The sequence below is a fragment of the Crinia signifera genome, chromosome 5, assembly GCF_055691185.1.
Source record: "Crinia signifera chromosome 5, ASM5569118v1, whole genome shotgun sequence".
In the NCBI taxonomy this organism is placed as follows: domain Eukaryota; kingdom Metazoa; phylum Chordata; class Amphibia; order Anura; family Myobatrachidae; genus Crinia; species Crinia signifera.
The window spans coordinates 69,695,465-69,721,189 of NC_139221.1; the positions used below are offsets into that span (position 1 = coordinate 69,695,465).

Genomic DNA, 25,725 nt, shown 5'->3' on the forward strand with positions numbered 1-25,725 from the left:
GGCGTGGTCGTGAGTCCCCATTTTAAAATGACTGCAGCCAAAAAAAAAAAGGAAAAAAAAAAACCTGCAGCCATTTTAAAATGGGGGCCCTGGGTCACGAGCATAGCATGTCGGGATCCCCCCCACTACACCCCAGCATCCCTGACAAGCATGCCTGCACCTTGCACCCCACTTGGGTTTGCCTGGCCCCTAAGTGTCATTTTCACAAAATTGCCTGTTTGGGGTTTTTTTTACTGTGGATCATGTGTGGGTGGCATGTGCGGCCCTGATGCATGCTTGTTTGGGGTGCTGGAGTGTTGTGGTGGGTGCCCTTCATGCTTTGGGCGTGGTCGTGAGTCCCCATTTTAAAATGACTGCAGCCAAAAAAAAAAGGAAAAAAAAAAAACCTGCAGCCATTTTAAAATGGGGGCCCTGGGTCACGAGCATAGCATGTCGGGATCCCCCCCACTACACCCCAGCATCCCTGACAAGCATGCCTGCACCTTGCACCCCACTTGGGTTTGCCTGGCCCCTCAGTGTCATTTTCACAAAATTTTCTTAAGGTAGGTTAATTGCACAGTAAAGGTACAAAAATGTAAAGTTTGCTTTATCTGTGTTTATATTTCACAGGAATGTCTCATCGGACAAGGATCGTGGAACCCCTTTCCCCTCTTCTTTCTATTTCAGGTGAGACGAGTCCAGTGGAGATGACTACAAGGGAGGAAGATGGTGATAGGATTTCCACAAGTAACCCTGGCCGGCCGGTGCAGGACGACATGGAGCATGGAGATCGAGAAGGAACACCTCAATCAAGACAAACAACTAAAAGGAGAAGGACACAGGTAACTTCTTTAAAACTTGATGAATAGACAGGTTTCGCAACAATGCACTAGCGCGTATTTTACCCTAAAAGTGGGCGCCGGGACCCATTAAACAGTGGCCACCGGACGCCGATGACTGTAGGTTTTATATATTTTGCTGCTGCTGCGCATCACGAACCCTGCATGAGAGCAGGTTAACTTTTCAAACTCTGCATCCTAAGTCCGCTCTGCTGTTGAGAGCAGTGGGGGGGGGGGGGGGGGGTGGGGACAGGATAGGATGCTGTAACAGCCGCTCTCAGCAGAGTAGATCTGCGCACTGTCAGGGTGGCAGGGTAAAGGATGATGCAAATTTGACTTAGATCAGCGTGTCAGCAGGTCCAGTCCCACCCCGCCGCGTTGATAGCCTGCTCACCTACTCTGCTGACCCCCCCCCCCCTTGGCAACCAGTGTGAAGATCCCGGGATCATGTAGCAGCGCAGCGCGACTTAAGCCTCACGCAGAGTCCCATGGTCACTCCTAGTTCCAAAGATTGCACAGGAATAAACAATAGCAAAGATACCAAAGTATTACCTTTATTTTACACACGGGTTTTACATGTTAAATCAGCATTTAAAGTCTATATACATTATATACAGAAAGGTCATCAGTATTATTCACGTTATCAGAACCTTACCATGTTATCCTTCAGATTAACATCAGATGGCCAGGACACGCTAGTCCACAACTCCCGGCGCTGACGCTCGGACACTTCTCTGCCTCTCTCTACCTGCAAACACCCACTTAAATCCCAAAGGCAGCCCTCTCCACCACCCTCTGGAATTTTTAACCCTTCCTATGCTGGGTGCGGTTGCATGATATATAAAGAGGCCCAATGATCCCAGAACCAAAAAATATACACAAACTAAACAGATTGTAATCTAAGCATTTGGTCGCTTCTAACCGGACCATAGATATACAGTTATATTCTTTAGGTATTAAGCATTCGGGAAGACTGCCATATTTAACTTCATTGTAGCAAATCCCTTATTCATGCTACCATCACATTTTACTAACTACATAACCAGGAGGCAGTGACGTAACCACGGGCAACGCTTATCCTCCCAGTTTCTCTTGTGTTCAAAAAACGCTCTTCTTGCCTTCATATGCATATGTAGCAGTATGGGCTACAGTATACAAAGCTTAGGGAACATAGTACAGCCATTTACATAACATGAGGGAATATTTCCCTCCAGTAGCACACATACTCATCCTAATTGAATAACCCGTTTGGATTATTCAGTATAACATCCTATTATTGTCCGACATACAGCCCTGTGATGTCCCCTATATATAGCAGTCTGGGGTTCCCAGCTCTGATATGAATACAGTCCGTGATAATTTCCGGTTATCGCCGGCATTTTGCAGTTCTCTTTGCTGCAACGCAGAAAGATGCAGGCGAACAACATATGACGGAAAGGGGCGTGGCCAAATACTTAATACATCATGAGGTTAATGTTTAATATATGCTAAATCTTTTTGTGTAATTTTGCTGTCACTGTTTGTTTTTTAAAGGCTACAGACAGAACACTGGACGAACAACCCAGTGGTTCTGGGGTCCAACCACCCGTAGCGAGAAAGAAACCTGGCAGGAAAAAAAAGGTTCCCCTAGACCAACTTGCCGAGGGAGAAGAAGAGAGCATCCCGTTCACTACTGCAGAAAGCAACGTGCTGGTTGAAATGGTCCACAAGTTCTATGACCAACTGTGTGGACAAAGAAGACAGGAAACGAGCGGTAGAGAGCGTAAAAGAATATGGGCCTCGATTGCAGAGAAGGTTCATTGCTTTTTTTTTATTAAAATAAATCCATTTAAAAAAGTGCATTATTTGATTGTTTATAATGTGATTTTTTGCATCTTAGATTACAGCAGTGAGTGGCAACGTCAGGTCGATCGACAAATGCCACAAACGATACAATGATTGTCGACGGCACACAAAACGGAAGATGGGCCAAGTCAGGCAACATCTAATTGGGACTGGAGGCGGACCACCATTACAAGTTTCATGGCAGCCGTGGGAACGAGCCATCCAGGAACACATGAATCCAATCATGGTGGAAGGTGTTCCAGGCTCTGTGGAGTCCAATGTCCGCAGAGCAGAAGTGTTGAACGCTATCGAAGCGCAAATTCCACCTGCGCAACGAAGAAGACGAAAGACAACACCAGCAGAAACAGCACCTTCGCAAACTCAGGAGCAGGGTAATTATTTGTACTACTTTGCTCTCTCTAAAATTATTTTGCAAGGTTCTAAAATGTATATTTTCATTTCAACAGTTGTCGTTGCTGAAGATCGGACAGAAGACACCCATGTAAGCCAACCGGCTGAAGAACAGTCAACACAGGAAGAGACCATCACCCTGGATCTGTACTCGATCAGTCAGTTTGAATCGTCCATTCAAACAGAAGACACCTCTCGAGGATTTGAAGACAGCAGCTTGCAAACCCCACTGGGTGAAGAAGGATCTACAGCAAGTGGAGGATTGGCCCATCAGCTTCCAAGTTATCATCATTCCATCCAGGACATCGAGGAAGCGTCTGAAGATGAGGAGGAGGTGGATCCCACCAGACCACCACTGATGGATTGTAAGCTTTTGCCATTTGTTTGTAACCTTGTGGTTTTTTTTTTTTTTTTTTTTAAAGATTACATTGTGTGAAATGGATAAAATTTATTTATCTTGTCCTTTTTTTTTATAGCCGGAATGCAGCTCGTGGAGGACATCCAGAGAGAACAGGCTCCAACGCGCGTCCATAGAGTCCGGCAATTGGCGTCTGAAATAGAAGATCACCAGAACCAGTATCGGATCATGATGGAGCAGAGGATGACAGCCATGGAGAAGCATCTTGAAACACTGGCCACAACGATGTCCGACATCGAGCGAAGACGCCAGGAGGATTGGGCCGAAATAGAGCGAAGACGGCATGAAGACTGGGTGGAATCCGAACGCCGACGTCGAGAGGATAACCAGGTGATGATGACCGGGATCTACAAGTTGGTTGAGAATGCAGCGTGTCAACAGGAGACCCTGAGACAAATTTCCACCTGCCAGACACAAATTGCGGCAAGCTGCATGATGATCGCCAGTTCCCTGCAGCAGAGATACAATCCGGACAACGTGGGACAACCAGCGAGAGCCACCCCTTCACCGTGGATGCCACCATCTTCATCAAGTCGGCATCAGGAGCCTGCGCATCTCCAAACATCGTGGGCTGGATCTTCTCAGGCATACCAAGGCTACGCTGGAATGTATCCACCTCCTCCACCCTCCAGCCAAAGACCAAGGACGCCACCACATCGCACATCTCCTGCTCGAGCTTCAACCGCCCAAAGGCCGGGACCGGCGGAGGAGGACCCTGCACAGTGAACACGGTCGTATATTTCCATTTATTTTACATGTTGTTTGTTTTTATGTTAATATAGAAAGCTTTCTTTTCTCCAACTTTCAGTTTGTCTTTTCTTATGATTATTTAACCCTTGCAAATTTTTCCTACAGCTGTGTTCACTAAGGAGTTGGGCGTAACAGTTATGCAATGCATGCGCGTGCATGCATTGATAATTGTTGGGAAATGATGAAAGCTCCTTACATATGGTGGATGTAATAATGGGCCATAAAAAGAGCAATCTGATCCCACATTTCTACCCTTGCAATGCAACCTTTAAAACATTTGTTCATATTTATCAAAATTACACCCAGTGCAAACACCATTTTTTTTTTCTCAATTTTTCAGGGGCAGTGCATTGGAAATTGATTTTCAACTCCTAAAATCCAAAACGGGGAGAATGCCAAAGCTACATACCTATTGGTGAGTAATACCCAAGTGCACCCTCTAATCTATCTTGTCCCCAAATCTTGTCCCTTGTGCTAACGCCCAGACCAGGCGCATTTGAAGTGTGGCTGGCTTGTGCGTTACCACAACGCTTACTCAGCATCCGGTGCCCACAACTTGCAACTCGCATCTTGTCCCTTGTGCTAACGCACAGACCAGGCGCATTTGAAGTGTGGCTGGCTTGTGCGTTACCACAACGCTTACTCTGCATCCGGTGCCCACAGCTTGCAACTCGCATCTTGTCCCTTGTGCTAACGCACAGACCAGGCGCATTTGAAGTGTGGCTGGCTTGTGCGTTACCACAACGCTTACTCTGCATCCGGTGCCCACAGCTTGCAACTCGCATCTTGTCCCTTGTGCTAACGCACAGACCAGGCGCATTTGAAGTGTGGCTGGCTTGTGCGTTACCACAACGCTTACTCTGCATCCGGTGCCCACAGCTTGCAACTCGCATCTTGTCCCTTGTGCTAACGCACAGACCAGGCGCATTTGAAGTGTGGCTGGCTTGTGCGTTACCACAACGCTTACTCTGCATCCGGTGCCCACAACTTGCAACTCGCATCTTGTCCCTTGTGCTAACGCACAGACCAGGCGCATTTGAAGTGTGGCTGGCTTGTGCGTTACCACAACGCTTACTCTGCATCCGGTGCCCACAGCTTGCAACTCGCATCTTGTCCCTTGTGCTAACGCACAGACCAGGCGCATTTGAAGTGTGGCTGGCTTGTGCGTTACCACAACGCTTACTCTGCATCCGGTGCCCACAGCTTGCAACTCGCATCTTGTCCCTTGTGCTAACGCACAGACCAGGCGCATTTGAAGTGTGGCTGGCTTGTGCGTTACCACAACGCTTACTCTGCATCCGGTGCCCACAGCTTGCAACTCGCATCTTGTCCCTTGTGCTAACGCACAGACCAGGCGCATTTGAAGTGTGGCTGGCTTGTGCGTTACCACAACGCTTACTCTGCATCCGGTGCCCACAACTTGCAACTCGCATCTTGTCCCTTGTGCTAACGCACAGACCAGGCGCATTTGAAGTGTGGCTTGCTTGTGCGTTACCACAACGCTTACTCAGCATCCGGTGCCCACAGCTTGCAACTCACATCTTTTCCCAAATAGGTTTTTGATACCAATTTCCAAAATTTGCTCTCCTTTTTTGCAGGTTATACCGACGGTAAGGATTAAGAATTGACACCGGGAAAGTCTTTACCATGGTATTAATTTATTTCGGAATTTAACATGTGAAAAAAAGTTAAATAAAGTTTTTCAAATATATTGACTGCTTTCTTGCTTCTGAATGTTATTAAAAAGGTATCAGATGAGTATTATTCCATTTTTCAGTTGTGAACCATTTTCTTTTGAAACGACTGCAAAAAATGATAAAGGGTCAGTGTCAGATAAATATTAAGGTTTTTTTTTGTGTTTTACATGCATACAAGCTAGGAGTTTCCAGATTGGTGCCGGTTTAGACCAAGTACTTTTTGGGTTTATATTTCACTGATACTCCTATTTCTAAGCTTTTCCTTAAATATGTCATTCTTGCCAAATACACCTAAATAGATTTCTAAAGGTGTCTCAGTGAAATATTTGGAGCAATCCCCGCCATCTCATAACAGTAGTGATTGATCCAAAAAGCGAATTTCTGGGCCTATTACAGGGTGATAGTTTCAGAAAGCAAATGATTTTGGGAGAGTGTTCCCATAGCTTAGATAACTTAGATTTGACCATATAATTGATTGATTTATCACTATTTTCAATAGTTTAAAAACTCTACCAAAATCAAACACAAACTCAAGCTAGCTATATTCCATTTGACATGAACTGGATTCATGGACGAGAGGTGAATAAACATGTAAAATTTATTGATGAGAAACAACATTACTTAACACCTTGCACGCACATGACAGGTACAGCCTATGGTCCGGCAGGTCATTTTCACTTTAGGGGTTCACCCGCTGGAGACTTCCCCGTCCAGAGACCAGCAAAAGAAACTGCAAAGAAGAAAGAAGGGGTTAATGATCGGTGACTGTCTCCTATAGCCTCCCACCACCAGTCCCCCACGTAGTTCCATACTCACCCCAGATTTGGTTTTAATGAATGTGCTCGCACATGACAGGTACAGCCTATGGTCCGGCAGGTCATTTTCACTTTAGGGGTTCACCCGCTGGAGACTTGCCCGTCCAGAGACCAGCAAAAGAAACTGCAAAGAAGAAAGAAGGGGTTAATGATCGGTGACTGTCTCCTATAGCCTCCCACCACCAGTCCCCCACGTAGTTCCATACTCACCCCAGATTTGGTTTTAATGAATGTGCTCGCACATGACAGGTACAGCCTATGGTCCGGCAGGTCATTTTCACTTTAGGGGTTCACCCGCTGGAGACTTGCCCGTCCAGAGACCAGCAAAAGAAACTGCAAAGAAGAAAGAAGGGGTTAATGATCGGTGACTGTCTCCTATAGCCTCCCACCACCAGTCCCCCACGTAGTTCCATACTCACCCCAGATTTGGTTTTAATGAATGTGCTCGCACATGACAGGTACAGCCTATGGTCCGGCAGGTCTTTTTCACTTTAGGGGTTCACCCGCTGGAGACTTCCCCGTCCAGAGACCAGCAAAAGAAACTGCAAAGAAGAAAGAAGGGGTTAATGATCGGTGACTGTCTCCTATAGCCTCCCACCACCAGTCCCCCACGTAGTTCCATACTCACCCCAGATTTGGTTTTAATGAATGTGCTCGCACATGACAGGTACAGCCTATGGTCCGGCAGGTCATTTTCACTTTAGGGGTTCACCCGCTGGAGACTTGCCCGTCCAGAGACCAGCAAAAGAAACTGCAAAGAAGAAAGAAGGGGTTAATGATCGGTGACTGTCTCCTATAGCCTCCCACCACCAGTCCCCCACGTAGTTCCATACTCACCCCAGATTTGGTTTTAATGAATGTGCTCGCACATGACAGGTACAGCCTATGGTCCGGCAGGTCTTTTTCACTTTAGGGGTTCACCCGCTGGAGACTTCCCCGTCCAGAGACCAGCAAAAGAAACTGCAAAGAAGAAAGAAGGGGTTAATGATCGGTGACTGTCTCCTATAGCCTCCCACCACCAGTCCCCCACGTAGTTCCATACTCACCCCAGATTTGGTTTTAATGAATGTGCTCGCACATGACAGGTACAGCCTATGGTCCGGCAGGTCATTTTCACTTTAGGGGTTCACCCGCTGGAGACTTCCCCGTCCAGAGACCAGCAAAAGAAACTGCAAAGAAGAAAGAAGGGGTTAATGATCGGTGACTGTCTCCTATAGCCTCCCACCACCAGTCCCCCACGTAGTTCCATACTCACCCCAGATTTGGTTTTAATGAATGTGCTCGCACATGACAGGTACAGCCTATGGTCCGGCAGGTCTTTTTCACTTTAGGGGTTCACCCGCTGGAGACTTGCCCGTCCAGAGACCAGCAAAAGAAACTGCAAAGAAGAAAGAAGGGGTTAATGATCGGTGACTGTCTCCTATAGCCTCCCACCACCAGTCCCCCACGTAGTTCCATACTCACCCCAGATTTGGTTTTAATGAATGTGCTCGCACATGACAGGTACAGCCTATGGTCCGGCAGGTCATTTTCACTTTAGGGGTTCACCCGCTGGAGACTTGCCCGTCCAGAGACCAGCAAAAGAAACTGCAAAGAAGAAAGAAGGGGTTAATGATCGGTGACTGTCTCCTATAGCCTCCCACCACCAGTCCCCCACGTAGTTCCATACTCACCCCAGATTTGGTTTTAATGAATGTGCTCGCACATGACAGGTACAGCCTATGGTCCGGCAGGTCTTTTTCACTTTAGGGGTTCACCCGCTGGAGACTTCCCCGTCCAGAGACCAGCAAAAGAAACTGCAAATCCAGCTGCTTGTAGGTCCCTCCAGAAATTATCAAGCAGGAATAGGCTGCGGAAAATAAAAAGGGGTTAGTGACACCTCACAGGGCCCAAACCCTCCCCTCCTTCCCCCAGCTGGAGCGATACTCACCGGGTAACTGCACAGTAGCCCATGGGAAAGGCATCACGCACCCACACCTGCCAGCAGCCCTCACACATCAGGGGTTCATCCGCTGCACACAGGATCCCGCTGCTTGTAGGTCCCTCCAGAAAGTATTAAGCAGGAATAGGCTGCGGAAAATAAAAAGGGGTTAGTGACACCTCACAGGGCCCAAACCCTCCCCTCCTTCCCCCAGGGGGAGCGATACTCACCGGGTAACTGCACAGTAGCCCATGGGAAAGGCATCACGCACCCACACCTGCCAGCAGCCCTCACACATCAGGGGTTCATCCGCTGCACACAGGATCCCGCTGCTTGTAGGTCCCTCCAGAAAGTATTAAGCAGGAATAGGCTGCGGAAAATAAAAAGGGGTTAGTGACACCTCACAGGGCCCAAACCCTCCCCTCCTTCCCCCAGGGGGAGCGATACTCACCGGGTAACTGCACAGTAGCCCATGGGAAAGGCATCACGCACCCACACCTGCCAGCAGCCCTCACACATCAGGGGTTCATCCGCTGCACACAGGATCCAGCTGCTTGTAGGTCCCTCCAGAAATTATCAAGCAGGAATAGGCTGCGGAAAATAAAAAGGGGTTAGTGACACCTCACAGGGCCCAAACCCTCCCCTCCTTCCCCCAGGGGGAGCGATACTCACCGGGTAACTGCACAGTAGCCCATGGGAAAGGCATCACGCACCCACACCTGCCAGCAGCCCTCACACATCAGGGGTTCATCCGCTGCACACAGGATCCCGCTGCTTGTAGGTCCCTCCAGAAAGTATTAAGCAGGAATAGGCTGCGGAAAATAAAAAGGGGTTAGTGACACCTCACAGGGCCCAAACCCTCCCCTCCTTCCCCCAGGGGGAGCGATACTCACCGGGTAACTGCACAGTAGCCCATGGGAAAGGCATCACGCACCCACACCTGCCAGCAGCCCTCACACATCAGGGGTTCATCCGCTGCACACAGGATCCAGCTGCTTGTAGGTCCCTCCAGAAATTATCAAGCAGGAATAGGCTGCGGAAAATAAAAAGGGGTTAGTGACACCTCACAGGGCCCAAACCCTCCCCTCCTTCCCCCAGGGGGAGCGATACTCACCGGGTAACTGCACAGTAGCCCATGGGAAAGGCATCACGCACCCACACCTGCCAGCAGCCCTCACACATCAGGGGTTCATCCGCTGCACACAGGATCCCGCTGCTTGTAGGTCCCTCCAGAAAGTATTAAGCAGGAATAGGCTGCGGAAAATAAAAAGGGGTTAGTGACACCTCACAGGGCCCAAACCCTCCCCTCCTTCCCCCAGGGGGAGCGATACTCACCGGGTAACTGCACAGTAGCCCATGGGAAAGGCATCACGCACCCACACCTGCCAGCAGCCCTCACACATCAGGGGTTCATCCGCTGCACACAGGATCCCGCTGCTTGTAGGTCCCTACAGAAAGTATTAAGCAGGAATAGGCTGCGGAAAATAAAAAGGGGTTAGTGACACCTCACAGGGCCCAAACCCTCCCCTCCTTCCCCCAGGGGGAGCGATACTCACCGGGTAACTGCACAGTAGCCCATGGGAAAGGCATCACGCACACACACCTGCCAGCAGCCCTCACACATCAGGGGTTCATCCGCTGCACACAGGATCCAGCTGCTTGTTGGGCCCTCCAGAAAGTATTAAGCAGGAATAGGCTGCGGAAAATAAAAAGGGGTTAGTGACACCTCACAGGGCCCAAACCCTCCCCTCCTTCCCCCAGCTGGAGCGATACTCACCGGGTAACTGCACAGTAGCCCATGGGAAAGGCATCACGCACCCACACCTGCCAGCAGCCCTCACACATCAGGGGTTCATCCGCTGCACACAGGATCCCGCTGCTTGTAGGTCCCTCCAGAAAGTATTAAGCAGGAATAGGCTGCGGAAAATAAAAAGGGGTTAGTGACACCTCACAGGGCCCAAACCCTCCCCTCCTTCCCCCAGGGGGGAGCGATACTCACCGGGTAACTGCACAGTAGCCCATGGGAAAGGCATCACGCACCCACACCTGCCAGCAGCCCTCACACATCAGGGGTTCATCCGCTGCACACAGGATCCCGCTGCTTGTAGGTCCCTCCAGAAAGTATTAAGCAGGAATAGGCTGCGGAAAATAAAAAGGGGTTAGTGACACCTCACAGGGCCCAAACCCTCCCCTCCTTCCCCCAGGGGGAGCGATACTCACCGGGTAACTGCACAGTAGCCCATGGGAAAGGCATCACGCACCCACACCTGCCAGCAGCCCTCACACATCAGGGGTTCATCCGCTGCACACAGGATCCCGCTGCTTGTAGGTCCCTCCAGAAAGTATTAAGCAGGAATAGGCTGCGGAAAATAAAAAGGGGTTAGTGACACCTCACAGGGCCCAAACCCTCCCCTCCTTCCCCCAGGGGGAGCGATACTCACCGGGTAACTGCACAGTAGCCCATGGGAAAGGCATCACGCACCCACACCTGCCAGCAGCCCTCACACATCAGGGGTTCATCCGCTGCACACAGGATCCAGCTGCTTGTTGGGCCCTCCAGAAAGTATTAAGCAGGAATAGGCTGCGGAAAATAAAAAGGGGTTAGTGACACCTCACAGGGCCCAAACCCTCCCCTCCTTCCCCCAGGGGGAGCGATACTCACCGGGTAACTGCACAGTAGCCCATGGGAAAGGCATCACGCACACACACCTGCCAGCAGCCCTCACACATCAGGGGTTCATCCGCTGCACACAGGATCCAGCTGCTTGTTGGGCCCTCCAGAAAGTATCAAGCAGGAATAGGCTGCGGAAAATAAAAAGGGGTTAGTGACACCTCACAGGGCCCAAACCCTCCCCTCCTTCCCCCAGGGGGAGCGATACTCACCGGGTAACTGCACAGTAGCCCATGGGAAAGGCATCACGCACCCACACCTGCCAGCAGCCCTCACACATCAGGGGTTCATCCGCTGCACACAGGATCCAGCTGCTTGTTGGGCCCTCCAGAAAGTATTAAGCAGGAATAGGCTGCGGAAAATAAAAAGGGGTTAGTGACACCTCACAGGGCCCAAACCCTCCCCTCCTTCCCCCAGGGGGAGCGATACTCACCGGGTAACTGCACAGTAGCCCATGGGAAAGGCATCATGCACACACACCTGCCAGCAGCCCTCACACATCAGGGGTTCATCCGCTGCACACAGGATCCCGCTGCTTGTAGGTCCCTCCAGAAATTATCAAGCAGGAATAGGCTGCGGAAAATAAAAAGGGGTTAGTGACACCTCACAGGGCCCAAACCCTCCCCTCCTTCCCCCAGGGGGAGCGATACTCACCGGGTAACTGCACAGTAGCCCATGGGAAAGGCATCACGCACCCACACCTGCCAGCAGCCCTCACACATCAGGGGTTCATCCGCTGCACACAGGATCCCGCTGCTTGTAGGTCCCTCCAGAAAGTATTAAGCAGGAATAGGCTGCGGAAAATAAAAAGGGGTTAGTGACACCTCACAGGGCCCAAACCCTCCCCTCCTTCCCCCAGGGGGAGCGATACTCACCGGGTAACTGCACAGTAGCCCATGGGAAAGGCATCACGCACCCACACCTGCCAGCAGCCCTCACACATCAGGGGTTCATCCGCTGCACACAGGATCCCGCTGCTTGTAGGTCCCTACAGAAAGTATTAAGCAGGAATAGGCTGCGGAAAATAAAAAGGGGTTAGTGACACCTCACAGGGCCCAAACCCTCCCCTCCTTCCCCCAGGGGGAGCGATACTCACCGGGTAACTGCACAGTAGCCCATGGGAAAGGCATCACGCACACACACCTGCCAGCAGCCCTCACACATCAGGGGTTCATCCGCTGCACACAGGATCCAGCTGCTTGTTGGGCCCTCCAGAAAGTATTAAGCAGGAATAGGCTGCGGAAAATAAAAAGGGGTTAGTGACACCTCACAGGGCCCAAACCCTCCCCTCCTTCCCCCAGCTGGAGCGATACTCACCGGGTAACTGCACAGTAGCCCATGGGAAAGGCATCACGCACCCACACCTGCCAGCAGCCCTCACACATCAGGGGTTCATCCGCTGCACACAGGATCCCGCTGCTTGTAGGTCCCTCCAGAAAGTATTAAGCAGGAATAGGCTGCGGAAAATAAAAAGGGGTTAGTGACACCTCACAGGGCCCAAACCCTCCCCTCCTTCCCCCAGGGGGAGCGATACTCACCGGGTAACTGCACAGTAGCCCATGGGAAAGGCATCACGCACCCACACCTGCCAGCAGCCCTCACACATCAGGGGTTCATCCGCTGCACACAGGATCCAGCTGCTTGTAGGGCCCTCCAGAAAGTATTAAGCAGGAATAGGCTGCGGAAAATAAAAAGGGGTTAGTGACACCTCACAGGGCCCAAACCCTCCCCTCCTTCCCACAGGCGGAGCGCTACTCACGGGATAACTGAAACGTAGCCTTGGGATAGCAGCCACGCAACAACAGCGGCAAACAAAGAACCGTAGAAAACCGAAGGAACAACGGCAACAGGCCAAAACACTAACGTGCCCAAACGGAACTCTAGAAAACATAAATTAATGAAAAGTGTTAAATATCATATAACTAATCAAACAAGCCACAAACTTTGGACTACAAATACTCACATTGGGCAAAATATGACCGGATGAGTCGAGCTCTCGCATCCACTCGTTCATTCATACCGGCGAGCAAAGCTGTTGAAAGGTCCCCATGCCGGAAAACCGCAGCATCCACGGTCACCGGCAAACGGTTTGCAATGCAAATGTTGTGTAAAATACAACAAGCATTAATTATGCCGCAAACCTTTGCCGGTGAGTATAAAAGGGCTCCGCCGGTCATGTCTAAACATCTAAACCGGCTTTTAAGGACACCGAAGGTTCGCTCAATTACTGCCCTCGCTGTCGTGTGAGCCCTTTGGTACCTTTCAGCAGCTTCGCCCACAGGATCAGATAATGGGGTCAGGAGCCAGTCCTTATTGGGATAACCCGCATCACCTATGGAAACCAAAAAAAAAAATATTACATTATTAACAAAGTCTGGATTTCAAGACAAATCAAAACCCCCCCCCCACAGCCAAAAAAAAACATACTACTTACCTAACAGCCAGCCGTCCGGCATTCGGCCGTGCTCGAAATCGGCATACAGGGCGGACTGGCTTAGAATGAACGAGTCGTGGGTCGACCCAGGAAAACCCACAAGGAGGTTGGTTATTTTCATTTGGTGGTCGCAAACCACCTGAACGTTCATCGAGTGGAAGTGTTTTCGGTTCCGAAAACATTCCTCTGATGAACGCGGTGGTTTAAACGCCACATGGGTGCAGTCGATCGCGCCCAAAACACTGGGAAACTTCCATTTTGAGAAAAAGCCAAATTTGATCTCATTCCATTCGCTGTCTTGATCAGGAAATTTAATATACTGGGTCGTTAATTTGCGGAATGCCTTTATGACCTGTGCTATACAGCGGGAGAGGGTTGGCTGTGAATAACCGCATGTTTGGCTTAAAGTGGGCTGGAATGTGCCCGACGCAAAAAAATGCAACGCACCCAACAGTTTCTGGAAACCGGTGAGTGCGTGATTGCCCCGTTTCCGTGCTACCAGGTCTGGCTCCATGAGATCGTACAGCATATGGATTGCCGCAGACGAAAGGCGATAATTAGAAATCACCTCCGCCTCGGTGAGATCACCCAGTTCACGCCTAGTACGAAAGTGGCGTGGACGTGGGACTGAAACCCGCACCGACTCACCTAATGGAGCTATCGCCGGAATACTAGTGTCATGTTCCATCATATCTACCTCCTCCTCCACACTGGCATTCAGCATGAAAACAACAATAGTATCCCTGAACAGCTCCATTACTGTAGTCAGTGTTAAAGAAATTGCAGTGAAATGCAAAAAAACGCAAATTACCCTACAAAAACGTTTCCAATACAGCAGACTGCAAAAGCTGTGTAATCTCCTCAAAGGCCAAACGAAGGAGTGAGGTGGGGAGGAGAATCATGGGTAAGTGAGGTGCACCATGGGTAAGAACAGTGCGTTGTGGGAGTAAAAAAAAAATACCAGAAAAAATTAAATATATATTGGTATAGCACTTCTACGACCATCACATCACACAAGGGCAGCAAATAATATTATATTACACTTGCAGAGTGAAATTAAGCACTTAAAACCAATTATTTCACAGGTTCCTAAAAAAGATCACCATAAAAAGATGACGAGGGACACTCGGTGAGGAACGGCGATATGAAACAAGAAATAAGAATCGCCAACTTCACATTGAATACACTTTTGGCGATTCATGGGTGATTCCCGTCGACTACCGGCGAATCCCCATGAAAATTCCTATAGACAAATACCGGCGATTTGAAGAGAAACACATTTGGCGATTGGTGCTTCATTCACCAGTCGTCAGCGGCGAATAGACGACGTTGAATAGGGTGATTCGCTTATACAGCTCATAAAATCGCCGTCAGCCACGATAAAAACACAGAATCGCCATAAAACTTGGCGATTCTGGCTCATTGAATACCGCCCATAATGTAATCACGTTATATACCACTATTAATGTTGTCATATTTTAAGCCACTTGCCAAGAGGACGGGGGTTTCTGGGCAACCGGAAACCCCCCTTGCGTTTGCCTATGCACAGCAACCAATCACATTTTACTTATTTATTTAGCACCTTCTAGAAGACAATAGATAGTTTGGTTGCTATGGACAACACCCTATCTTCAATAGAACTCCCATTTTAGTAAATTTACCCCGAATCTCCATACTTGGGGGGCCGATCCATTTATTATGGACCGAATTCATCCTTGTTCCCGATGCTCGGGCTTTGCGCATGCTTGCATATGCGCATGTGCAAACCCCAGGAGCGAATGGTTTCACACTCGCCACGCCGTTTCCTCAGTAAGGGGAGGAAAGGGGGTGGACAGGGGGTAGCAGAAAGGTAATGTCCAGCGTTTTATGTTCGTCCCCATAAAAATGCTGGTAGTTCCCCCCTGCTAACCCAGGCGTGGGGATGCCTGCTTGGTGCGGATGTCACATGATGTCTTAATTAGACATTAGGTGACATGAGGTGACTTAGTTAGTACTTTAGTCTAATCTAATATTTAAGCATCATGTATGGCTATCCTTAAAACCTGGATTGTAAGTGGGCTTTGAGGACAGTGGTTGAGAACCCTTGTCTTAGATCATAGGTTAACCAACTTTATGTTATTTTATGTTAATCTTTTGATGACAGAATTACTGTAGGCTGTATGCAAACAAGAGGAGGCGATCCACCAAGCAAGGCAAAACCGGTGGTTATTGCCATGCAGATGAGAACTGATACATACTCTATCAACTATATATCCACAGCAGCAATACAAAATCATAGGTACAGCCAGTTACAAACTAAGGGGTCTATGGACTAATGGGTCTATGCAAGGCTTGGAAAGAGATAAAGTACCAACCAACTCCTATAATTTTTCAATACCTGTGACATGGCAGTTAGGAGCTGATTGGTCGGTACCTCTATATCGCTACAAGGCTTAGTACATAGACCCCTTAATTAATAAACACAACTTGATTTGCTGCCTAGATGCTTATGTAGCATTAAAACAAAATCGGTTGGTGCCTCTAGTTCCACTTCTGCTTCACAACAAGAAATCCTAAGTTAATTACATGATGGGCCTGATTCTGGTTCACTTGCAAAAGCAAATTCTCTAACTAATGGACAAAACCATATGCGGGGGGGGGGGGGGCAGATGTAACATGTGCAGATAGGGTTACATTTGGGCACACCTGACAACATGACCCTTTACAGGAGGGACACAATGGTCTATTCCGGCACTTTCTTCTTAATTTATGATTACCATCACCTGTGTTGAGAAACCTTTCTAACCAATTAACCTGTTAAGAACAGGTGATGGCAATCATACTTTTAAGGTGTCCATACACTGTGCGATGAACTCTGAGCTTTTAGAACTAGATTACATTGTATCTGGTACAAAAAACATACAATGTGCTACAGCACCGTGCTTTTTGAACTAGATATGATGCAATCTAGTCCTAAATGCATGGGCAGCACAGACTTTGGGGTAGATTTATCAAGCTCGGTGAAGTGATAAAGTGTCTGTTTTTTTTTATCACTGGCCAATCAGCTACTAACTGTGAAGTTACAGGCTTGGTTTGAAAAATGAAAGGTAGGAACTGATTGGCCGGTGATAAAAATCAGACACTTTGGCCCTTATTCTGATCGGTGCGGATATTCCCGAATTCTTACGTGCGTCCGTCGTCCGTAGAAACGCCCACGTGTCCTCCGCATTCGGACGGACTCACTCTTTAGGAACAGGGCGTGTTTACGGACGACATACAAACCATGCGTGTGCGGGGGAAACACTCCGATTCTGCACGGTCTGACTGCGTATGCACGGCCTTCCCGCGTCAGAACGGACGCGAACCGGCCACTACGCACAGATGCGGTGTACTTCCGCAAAAAACCAGACTACTGTTATCTGAGTTCCCAAATAGATCACATGACACACTTATGCAATTATAAAAACCACTTTAAGAACAGATTGTTGCTCCTGGTCATCTGTTATTTAGCTAATTGATCCTTAAACACTTACAAGCACTATACATTAACCCTAACATTCCCTATGTCGATAAAAATGTCATCTACCCTTTTGCTGTGTACATATCTAAACATCCACATGTTTGTGTTTTAAATGCTTTTTGTACTTTTAATGTTAAATACTAAAATAACACACAGACAACTTCTTAAACAACGGCAAACTTTTATTACAAAAATAAAATAAAATGGACCAACATCAGTCCAGCAGCAGGACACAGAGGTCCTCCACATGAGCGGTCATCCGCCTCAGGTCCTCCCTTAAGCTCATGAGAGCCCCTCTTACTCCCTGGGGTGGCTCCTGGTAATCTGTGTGCATGAGAAAGGGGGTACAACATTAATTATGCTACTCACGTACACCTTATACAGTCAATCCTAAGTACCTACACCATGAGAAACCATACATACAAAAAAAGCCTTAGCCACTCTTGTATGTAATGTCATCAAATATATGATCATGATGCTGCCACCACACACACACACTTGTGTGACATATACATTTCACAATCTATATATCAAAAACACAACCACACTTGAGGATCACTCACAGTTGTCCTGGCCAAAGACTCCTCACTCAACTCAAAACATACACCCACTACAACATGCCACATTTACCCATACATATATACCTGCATGTTACTGCTTAATAGCTAAACTGCATGATAGATAGATAGAATAGATAGAATAGATACCACAGGAAAATGCTAGGCTACTCCCTCTTCCCATTACTTCATGATTCCTTGTCACATTTGCCAGATAGGTGAAAGTGCAGCACTAATCCGCTTCCATACACCAAACAATTTCTAAGGTCAATCCATCATACATAATACCTTTAAAAAATACATGACAACAACACGGGCACACTGGCTAGAGGGGTGCCCATGCAAACTGGCCACTTGGGACTCCAGTATAAATCAGGCCTGCCCATAATCCATTGATGTTTTATTGTTGCTTCTATACAAAGAGCCTCCATAAATAAACACTCATCACCTACATGAGCATCCAGATTGCACGTTTGCAGCATGGCCCTATAAGACCAAAGTGTGTCTGTTGTTTCCTATTTTTTGGGACTACTCTTTACTATATTATAGGAAAATTGAATCAGCTGTGCGACATAACAAACTGTACCTAACTCAGTAATGAAGCATTATGTCTACTTACCCCTGCCATGCAGCTCCACCAGGTCCTCATCCTCCACATTGGGAGGTGGTGGCACATCGTGGAGGGGTAGAGGCACCTCCTCCTCCTCCACTTCGACCTCCTGGGCCTCCTCCGTGTCCTCCTCTGTCACGACCTCCTGGGCCTGTGTGGCCTCCTCAATGGCCACCTCCTGTGTGGCCTCCTCAATGGCCACCTCCTGTGTGGCCTCCTCACTGGCCACCTCCTGTCTGGCCTCCTCACTGCCCACCTCCTGGGCCTCCTGACGTGCCTGTCTGGCTCTCTCCCGCGCTGTGGGTTAAACAAACAAAATGGGTGAGTGTCATTTGACATTGAAATTACTCTAACAAGTACATATCATAACCACATGATATATGTGTTATATATCACACATATAGTATATGGGTTTTCTATGTCATCAACACCCAATTGAACTCATGTAAGATTAATATTAAATAATGTGAAAATGCAAACACTCACTGGCCTAGATGCACTAGCCTTCAAAAGTGATACAATGTAGAGTGATAAACACGCAGCCAATCAGATCCTTCCTGTCATGTCACAGACTGTAGTTGTAAAATGCCAGGTAGGAGCTGATTGTCTGCCTGTTTGTTACTCTCCATTTTAACACTTTTGAAGCAGACCGAATCCTGGCCACTGTAATTTATTGGTATTTTGCGAAAATACTTACAGCGCTGCAGACGCCGCCTCAGAGCCTGCAGACGCTCCGGCTCCCGCCTCCGCAGGTCGGACAATCGCCTCTCCAATTGGGCGATGGTCCTCCGCACATGAGTGCGGGCGAATATGCGGCACCGGGCCGCAACATATGCCCGGCGCTTGTCCCTATTGCTTATGAAGGGGCCTGCCTGCCCCAGTCTGCGCTCCATCACTGCCACCAGCGACATCAGCTCCGCAGTGGAGAAGGGCTGTGCTCGCTGGTAGGCAGCCATTTTAGCAATGGCACAAATCAAACAATCATGTGCTGTCATTGGTTGGTCAGAGTGATATTTGGTATTAACTTTATTGTTCATTTTTACACTAACAGCGTGTATGCGCCCGAACAGACGGCTAACCCATTGCATCGCACACCCATCCTAAACAGTGTAAAATAAGATGGAAACACATTCTATCTAATCTATAACATTCACCAAACATGGGTATAAGCAACAGGTGAAATAGTGTGCATCACTAGACACTAACACCTAACTCAACAAGGTACTAAACAGCTAATTTATAATGAAAGCTATGCAGCAGAAACATAGCAAATAGTGGCAGACCTTTTCACAAAATTAGACCATGCTGCCATGTGTACACTTACCTTCTACTGGCCCATACTACAGAGGTGGAATGAAAAGTAGCTAAAATCCAGCCTGAATTTGGAGTGCTTTCACATGTGATTTGGATGCTAGCACTGATTACTTGTGGCTAAGTGGTGGACTGGATTGACATATGGAATGGGTAGTGTCAGTTGTACTACATAGCAAACAAGTGCACAGTACAGAAGTACATTCAAATATACATGTCATGTCTGACCTCAGTTTTATTTGGTCATTGGTGTTGGAATCTGCATGTAGCTAATAAATCACACTTACTGAGTTTGCCAGTTTTTTTTTAAATATTTTTCAACACCAAGGGGCGGGCCGTATGCGCCCACGGTTGACGCTGGCGTACGGGACGCGGCCGTACGGAACGCAGGTTGCAGCTGATTAACGCCAATTACAGAAATAGTATTTAAAGTTGTCCTAGAAAGGCAAACACTTGTTGCAAACATGCCAGGCTCAGAGTCAGAGGAAGACCAGGTGGTGCAGAATCTCTTATCCCGCATGGAGGCCAACACCACCTATGTCCCCCTCAACCCAGAGCACCCAGATGGCCCATCAACATCAGGCCAATCAGCAGCTGGGCCATCCTCAGCATCAGCAGAATCATTGGGAACACAGCAGGTGGCTTCCCAACAGAGTAGCCAGCCCAGCACTTCAGGTACAGCAACCAGTGGCCGTGGCCGTGCCAGTGGCCGTGCCCGTGGCCGCAGTGGGGCAACAGAGGAACCAACCACAAGAAACATGGCATATGAACCGCGGGAGCTTGACATCCTAGTGACCCGGGCACGTGATTTAATTGAGTGCCCAGCGGTGAAGTTGACACACACAAGGAGATGGAAGATCTGGGAGGAGATAACGGCGGAGATTAATGCAGTGGCTCCACAAGTTCGTCAGACGGAGCATGTTAAGAAGAGGCAAGTACATGTGTGTTACATTTGAGTAGTACAAGTCCAGTAATGTTTACATTCAATATTAGATGGAGTTGGGCAATGGGTGTTCACGTTGCTTGGAGGCACAGACATGTTGGTCATGACATTGAATTGATAGTTATTGGAGGGTGACTGTTTTTGTATCTTCTAAGGGTTGGTTTGAAAAATGAATATAATGTAAGTTTGGTGTCAGTAGGCACATGTTGTATTGTGTTTCAGATTGCAATGGGTGCTACAGCAAACATGAGGAGTTACATGTATTAATATGTACACTTTGATTGCAGGTGGCACGACTTCAAAGGCAACCTCAAGAAGAAATTGACCCAGCGGTGGGAACACAGCCACACCTCTGGGGCTGGCCCCATGCCATCATAGCTGGAGCTCACCCCCCTGTAAGAGATGGCCCAGTGCTGTATTGCAGTGGAGGAGGTCCGGGGGGTGAGCACTATAGACAGCGAGTCCCCAGCGGAAGTGATGGCTTCTACGCTTGAAGGTAATTATTTGCCAGGCCATAAGTAGATGTTTAAAAGTTGGTATGGAATGTGTGGTAATTGGTAATTTCTCGTTCAACAGAATCCCCACCGCTTGGTCAAGATTCTCTTGAGGAGGTTGTGGAATCTGTGCCACCTGGCTCCAGTAGCAGGCCCGTGCAGCAGCAGCCGGGATTGTCCGCGGTTGAATTGTCCATGTGGGGCCGTGTGCTGGATAGTATTGTGCAGCAGGGAGAGTCGGCATTCGAGCGGGTGCGTAGGGCCGAGGAGGTGCTGCAGGGTTTGACCACCAGCCAGCAGAGTATTGCTGCGAGCCTGCAGGCTATGAGTGCCAGCCAGCAAGCTATTGCTGCTAGCCTGCAGGTGCTGGCTGATCAAGCCCTGCGGCAAAATGACCTCCTCCTCCGCCATAATGAACTTATGGTGGAGCTAGTTACCAGCAATAGGGCCCTAATGTCACCCGCTTCGGGTGCATTACCAACATCATCACTCCCTGCTGCCAGAGGGGGAAGATCATCCACCCCCTCACCAGCATGTGCTCCACATGAGCCACCATCTGACTCTGGCCGTGGACGAGGCCGAAGAGCTGCTGCACGTGGCAAGGAGCCTGCCAGGGGCAAACGTGCTCGCAAATGAACTTGTGTCCCCATTAATCTCCACCGTTATGTCTTCCCAAATCTTCCATTGAGCTGTGTGTGTCAGCATCCTGTGTCAACATCCGTGCCGAGGGTCACCACATTTGCCCGCGGTTCAAATGTCATGTTTGGTTCCCCTGTTGCCCTGTTTCGGCTACCATTACTGTGTGCTGTACTTGAAGTGTTGGTGCTGTACTTTTGTTGTGAAGCCACCTGATGTGTTCCTAATGATTCTGCTGTGGCTATTTATTCTATATTATTTCTTTTTTGGCCTGTTATGGTCCCATTTGTTTTGTGATGTTTTTTAAATTTTTACCAAAGTTTCTTTAATAAATGTTATTTTGGCCCCACAAATGTCTGTATTAATTGATACATGCAGAAGTGCCATGTGTATTAGTATTAATAATATTAAGTTGTGTTCATTATTTGCAGTGTAAAAGTGTGTGACAAGTGCAGCATGTAATGTTCCCTTTAAGCTGCAATGCTTCCAATTGTAGCAGTGAGAAGCGTGTAATTAACAAGTAATGGGTAAAGTATGTGATTGTATTGGGTTCAGGTGACATTGGTTGAGGTGCGTCCGTCCTGATTAGGCGTTCCGATTGCCTAGCGCATGACCGAGTGGTGTCCGCAAAGCAAGAGTAACCTTTTGGACACCGCACATTTCTTCCCTTTTTGTTCGCGTGCATTCGGCGTGCTGTCCGAATGCACGCCTACCAAAATATGTGTACTCCCCCGTGTCCGCCCATGTTTCCGCCCAGTTTAGCCCACTTTGAAACTACGCCCCTGTGTCATTCCGCATGACGCCCATAACACACCCATATTGGCCGAGTGATTGCGGTGCACATTTCTGTACGGTATTAATGAGAACAAGTACGGAGACCATGCGTGGCACATGCGCGTCGCGTTCTCCACGCATGCGCAGACGGCTAAAAAACGCCATCCGAAAGAATTCGGAAAAGTACGCACCGATCAGAATAAGGGCCTTTATCACTTCACTGAGCTTGATAAATCTACCCCTTAATTTCTGTATTTAAACTTAAGGAGCATACACATTGGGTGATTTTAGGTAAGTGATCTGACTAGATTGCTTAGAAATTAGGCACCCATCACCCCATGTGTATACCCTCCAGCGGCAGCAATGCATGGGCCTTTAGGGAAAGATGCATAAACTTTCAAGAGAGAGAGAGATAAAGTTGAGAACTTGCCTATAGCAACCAATCAGCTTTTAACTATCATGGACTATTTATGGACTGTTTATAAAGTATAGCATAATGGGACTGTAAAAACTGTGTGTTCTCAACTATGTTAAGTGCAGCCTATAGCCACTCTTGGCCTACACACATAGAAATGTATAGAGTACAGCCCAATGGGACTGTAGCAACTGTGAGTTCTTAACTATGTTAAGTACAGCCTACAGCCACTCTTAAAGGGCCTACACACATAGAAATGTGCTAAGCGTTCTGAGCGATGCTAGATCGCTCAAGAACGCTCAGCACGATCACTGAGCACACAGCGATGTGTCAGCGCTGTGTGCTGAGTGATCTGTCAGGGCGAAAGTTCTCCGGTGAGAACACTGGCCCTGACTGATTAATATCCAGCATGCCTGATATTATTCGCTGGGCAATAGCGACGTGTGGGGCCAATCATCACTATGGCATTGTCACAGTCTCCCGGACCGCGGGAGTCTCTTACCGGGTCCGGGGACGTGCGTTCTGCGGGCGGCAGGTCAGGCGGGGTGGACGGCAGGCTGGGCATGGCGGGCGGCAGGCTGACTCCTCCAAGCAGCGGGGAGTTCAGCCTGGGTGTCTCCGTGCTGACACGGCCGGTAGCCGGCAAGTCAGCAGGCTGCTGGAGTCTCCCTCCGTCGGAGCTTCAGCAGCGTGTGTCCAGGCTTCCGGGTATGCGGGCGCGCGCTCACTAGGGGCGCGCGCGCCGCACGTTCTAAGATTTAAAGGCACAGGCAGGAAATAAGCAGCAGCCTGCAGGGGATAAAAGGAAGTCTCTGGCAGGGGAACTCTGCCAGAGTATAGGCTCACACCTACTCCAGCGTTACTGTGCCTTAGTGCTTGTCTCTATTGCTATCATTTGATCCGGCTTGTTACTGACGATTCTCCCGCTTAACCCCTTGTACTCCGCTTGTGACTTCTCCGTGTATGACCCCGGCTTGCTCTCGACTATTCTCCCGTCTCATCCCAGTGTACCGCAACCAGTGTCTCCCGTGTATGACCCGGCTTGTCTTGGACCTTCTTTGCCTCTCCCCTGGGCTCCTAACTGACCGTATAAATACCGACCCGGCTAGACGTCCGCTTCTCCATATCATCTACCTCCCAGCCTCCAGCTCATAAAGGGAAACCTAACCAGAGGACCGTGACCGACGTGTCGAGTGCCGCAGAAGCCCAAATCCCAATTGGAGGGGTCACTGGCAGAAAACCCTCGGCACGGTTAGACTCCACACCTCTGCGTTAGGTCTAGCCAATTCCCGAGCTGAATAGGCAGGGATTCCAGTAAACTTGTGACAGGCATTTTCTAAGCAATCTTTTGAGATCGCTCAGAACAGGCATGTCCAAACTATGGCCCACCAGCTGTTGTGAAACTACACATCCCAGCATGCCTTGCCATAGATTTAGCATTCCCTAATAGCAAAACTGTGGCAAGGTATGATGGGATTTGTAGTTTCACAACAGCTGGAGGCCCATAGTTTGGACGTGCCTGGTTTAGAAAATACCCCTAAATCACTAAATCACCCATGTTACTCAAGGGGTAAGCCACCTCAGGACTAATTGAATCCAATATAAAGCAATAAACATATAGCTCTTATTTCTGAGAAAATAGACAAAGAAAAAAAAATGATGTTTACTTTATGACTAATAAAGCAGTATCTTTATTGATTGAAGTCAGTACCAATGGGTGTGGGGCCTACTTTTATAAAAAAAAATTCAGTATTTAGTGAGCAACTTCTTATATACAGTGGGGCAGACGTATTAAGACTTAACAAGAGATAAATACAAGTGTGATAAGGAGAGATAAACATTCAGCCAATCAGCTCCTTACTGACTTTTTTGAAACACAGCCTGTAAGATGGCAGTTGGGATGTGATTGGCTGGACGTTTATCTCTCCTTATCACCCTTGCATTTATCTCTTGTTAAGGCTTAATACATCTGCCCCAGTATATGCAAACATTTCTATATTTTGAAGTCAATCATTCCATAATTATTACAATAGAATGTACATGGGCACATATTTGCATTTCTTTAAATTCATTTACCATAATTAACAATTCCGATGCTTTGAGCCCTGTTTAACCATAAAGCCGCAGAACCTAAATTGCATTTTTTTATTTCGATATAAATTATACCAAATACATTTAGATAAAAAATGTTTCCAAGAACTGATATTTCCATGAGCAAAAAACAAATCCCTATGTACCTATAATTTTTCTTTTACAACGTACTGAAATAAACCATGGACTGTTTTAGTGTCTGTAGAAAGAATCTAATGGAAGTTTTTTCAACATGAGAAAATAAAACTTCAACTGAAGATAACATTGGACTTAATTTAATAAAAAGAGAATAATGTGATACCACTTAGGACTAAACATTTATTGTCATAGAACAGAATTAATGACACTTGCATGGGAATCTGATTGTAATGACTTTTTAGGATAATTGTAAAGATAAGTTGTGTTTGGTACGACTAAAGTAACATTTTCAATTTGACACTTTGCTGCCAGACACTGGCCAGTCGCGCACATTTCAGAAATAGTGTAACCTGCGCGTATATTGAAATGACAGATAACAAGGAACATGAGATGTGATCAGATAAAATTAATTACTAATGTTCTTTCAGCTCTGCCCCTGGAGTGATAGGAACAGTGTCAACATTGTAGCAAAAGGTCATTGTATTTTTCTACCATCTA

The 25,725-nt window shown here is 48.0% G+C and overlaps 1 protein-coding gene and 1 long non-coding RNA gene across 3 annotated transcripts; one reads left to right on the forward strand and one right to left on the reverse strand.

Annotated features, from left to right (window-relative positions):
* Nucleotides 1-479: 479 nt before the first annotated feature.
* On the forward strand, nt 480-4,789 carry LOC146080298 (uncharacterized). 2 transcript variants are annotated; one of them, XM_083187414.1, is made up of 5 exons: nt 480-821; nt 2,352-2,612; nt 2,698-3,034; nt 3,110-3,418; nt 3,530-4,789. In XM_083187414.1, the coding sequence occupies exons 1-5, from the start codon at nt 612-614 to the stop codon at nt 4,195-4,197; spliced, it is 1,785 nt and encodes a 594-aa protein (XP_083043540.1). In that variant the 5' UTR covers nt 480-611; the 3' UTR covers nt 4,198-4,789. The 2 variants fall into 2 exon arrangements, with proteins under 2 accessions (XP_083043540.1, XP_083043539.1); XM_083187413.1 differs by having other exon boundaries at nt 2,698-3,418.
* A 1,070-nt stretch (nt 4,790-5,859) lies between these two features.
* Nucleotides 5,860-6,625, reverse strand: LOC146079478 (uncharacterized). Its single transcript, XR_014474554.1, has 2 exons — nt 6,547-6,625; nt 5,860-6,024 (listed from the first exon to the last, which is right to left on the reverse strand). It is a non-coding gene; the product is annotated as an uncharacterized LOC146079478 (long non-coding RNA).
* Nucleotides 6,626-25,725: the final 19,100 nt, after the last annotated feature.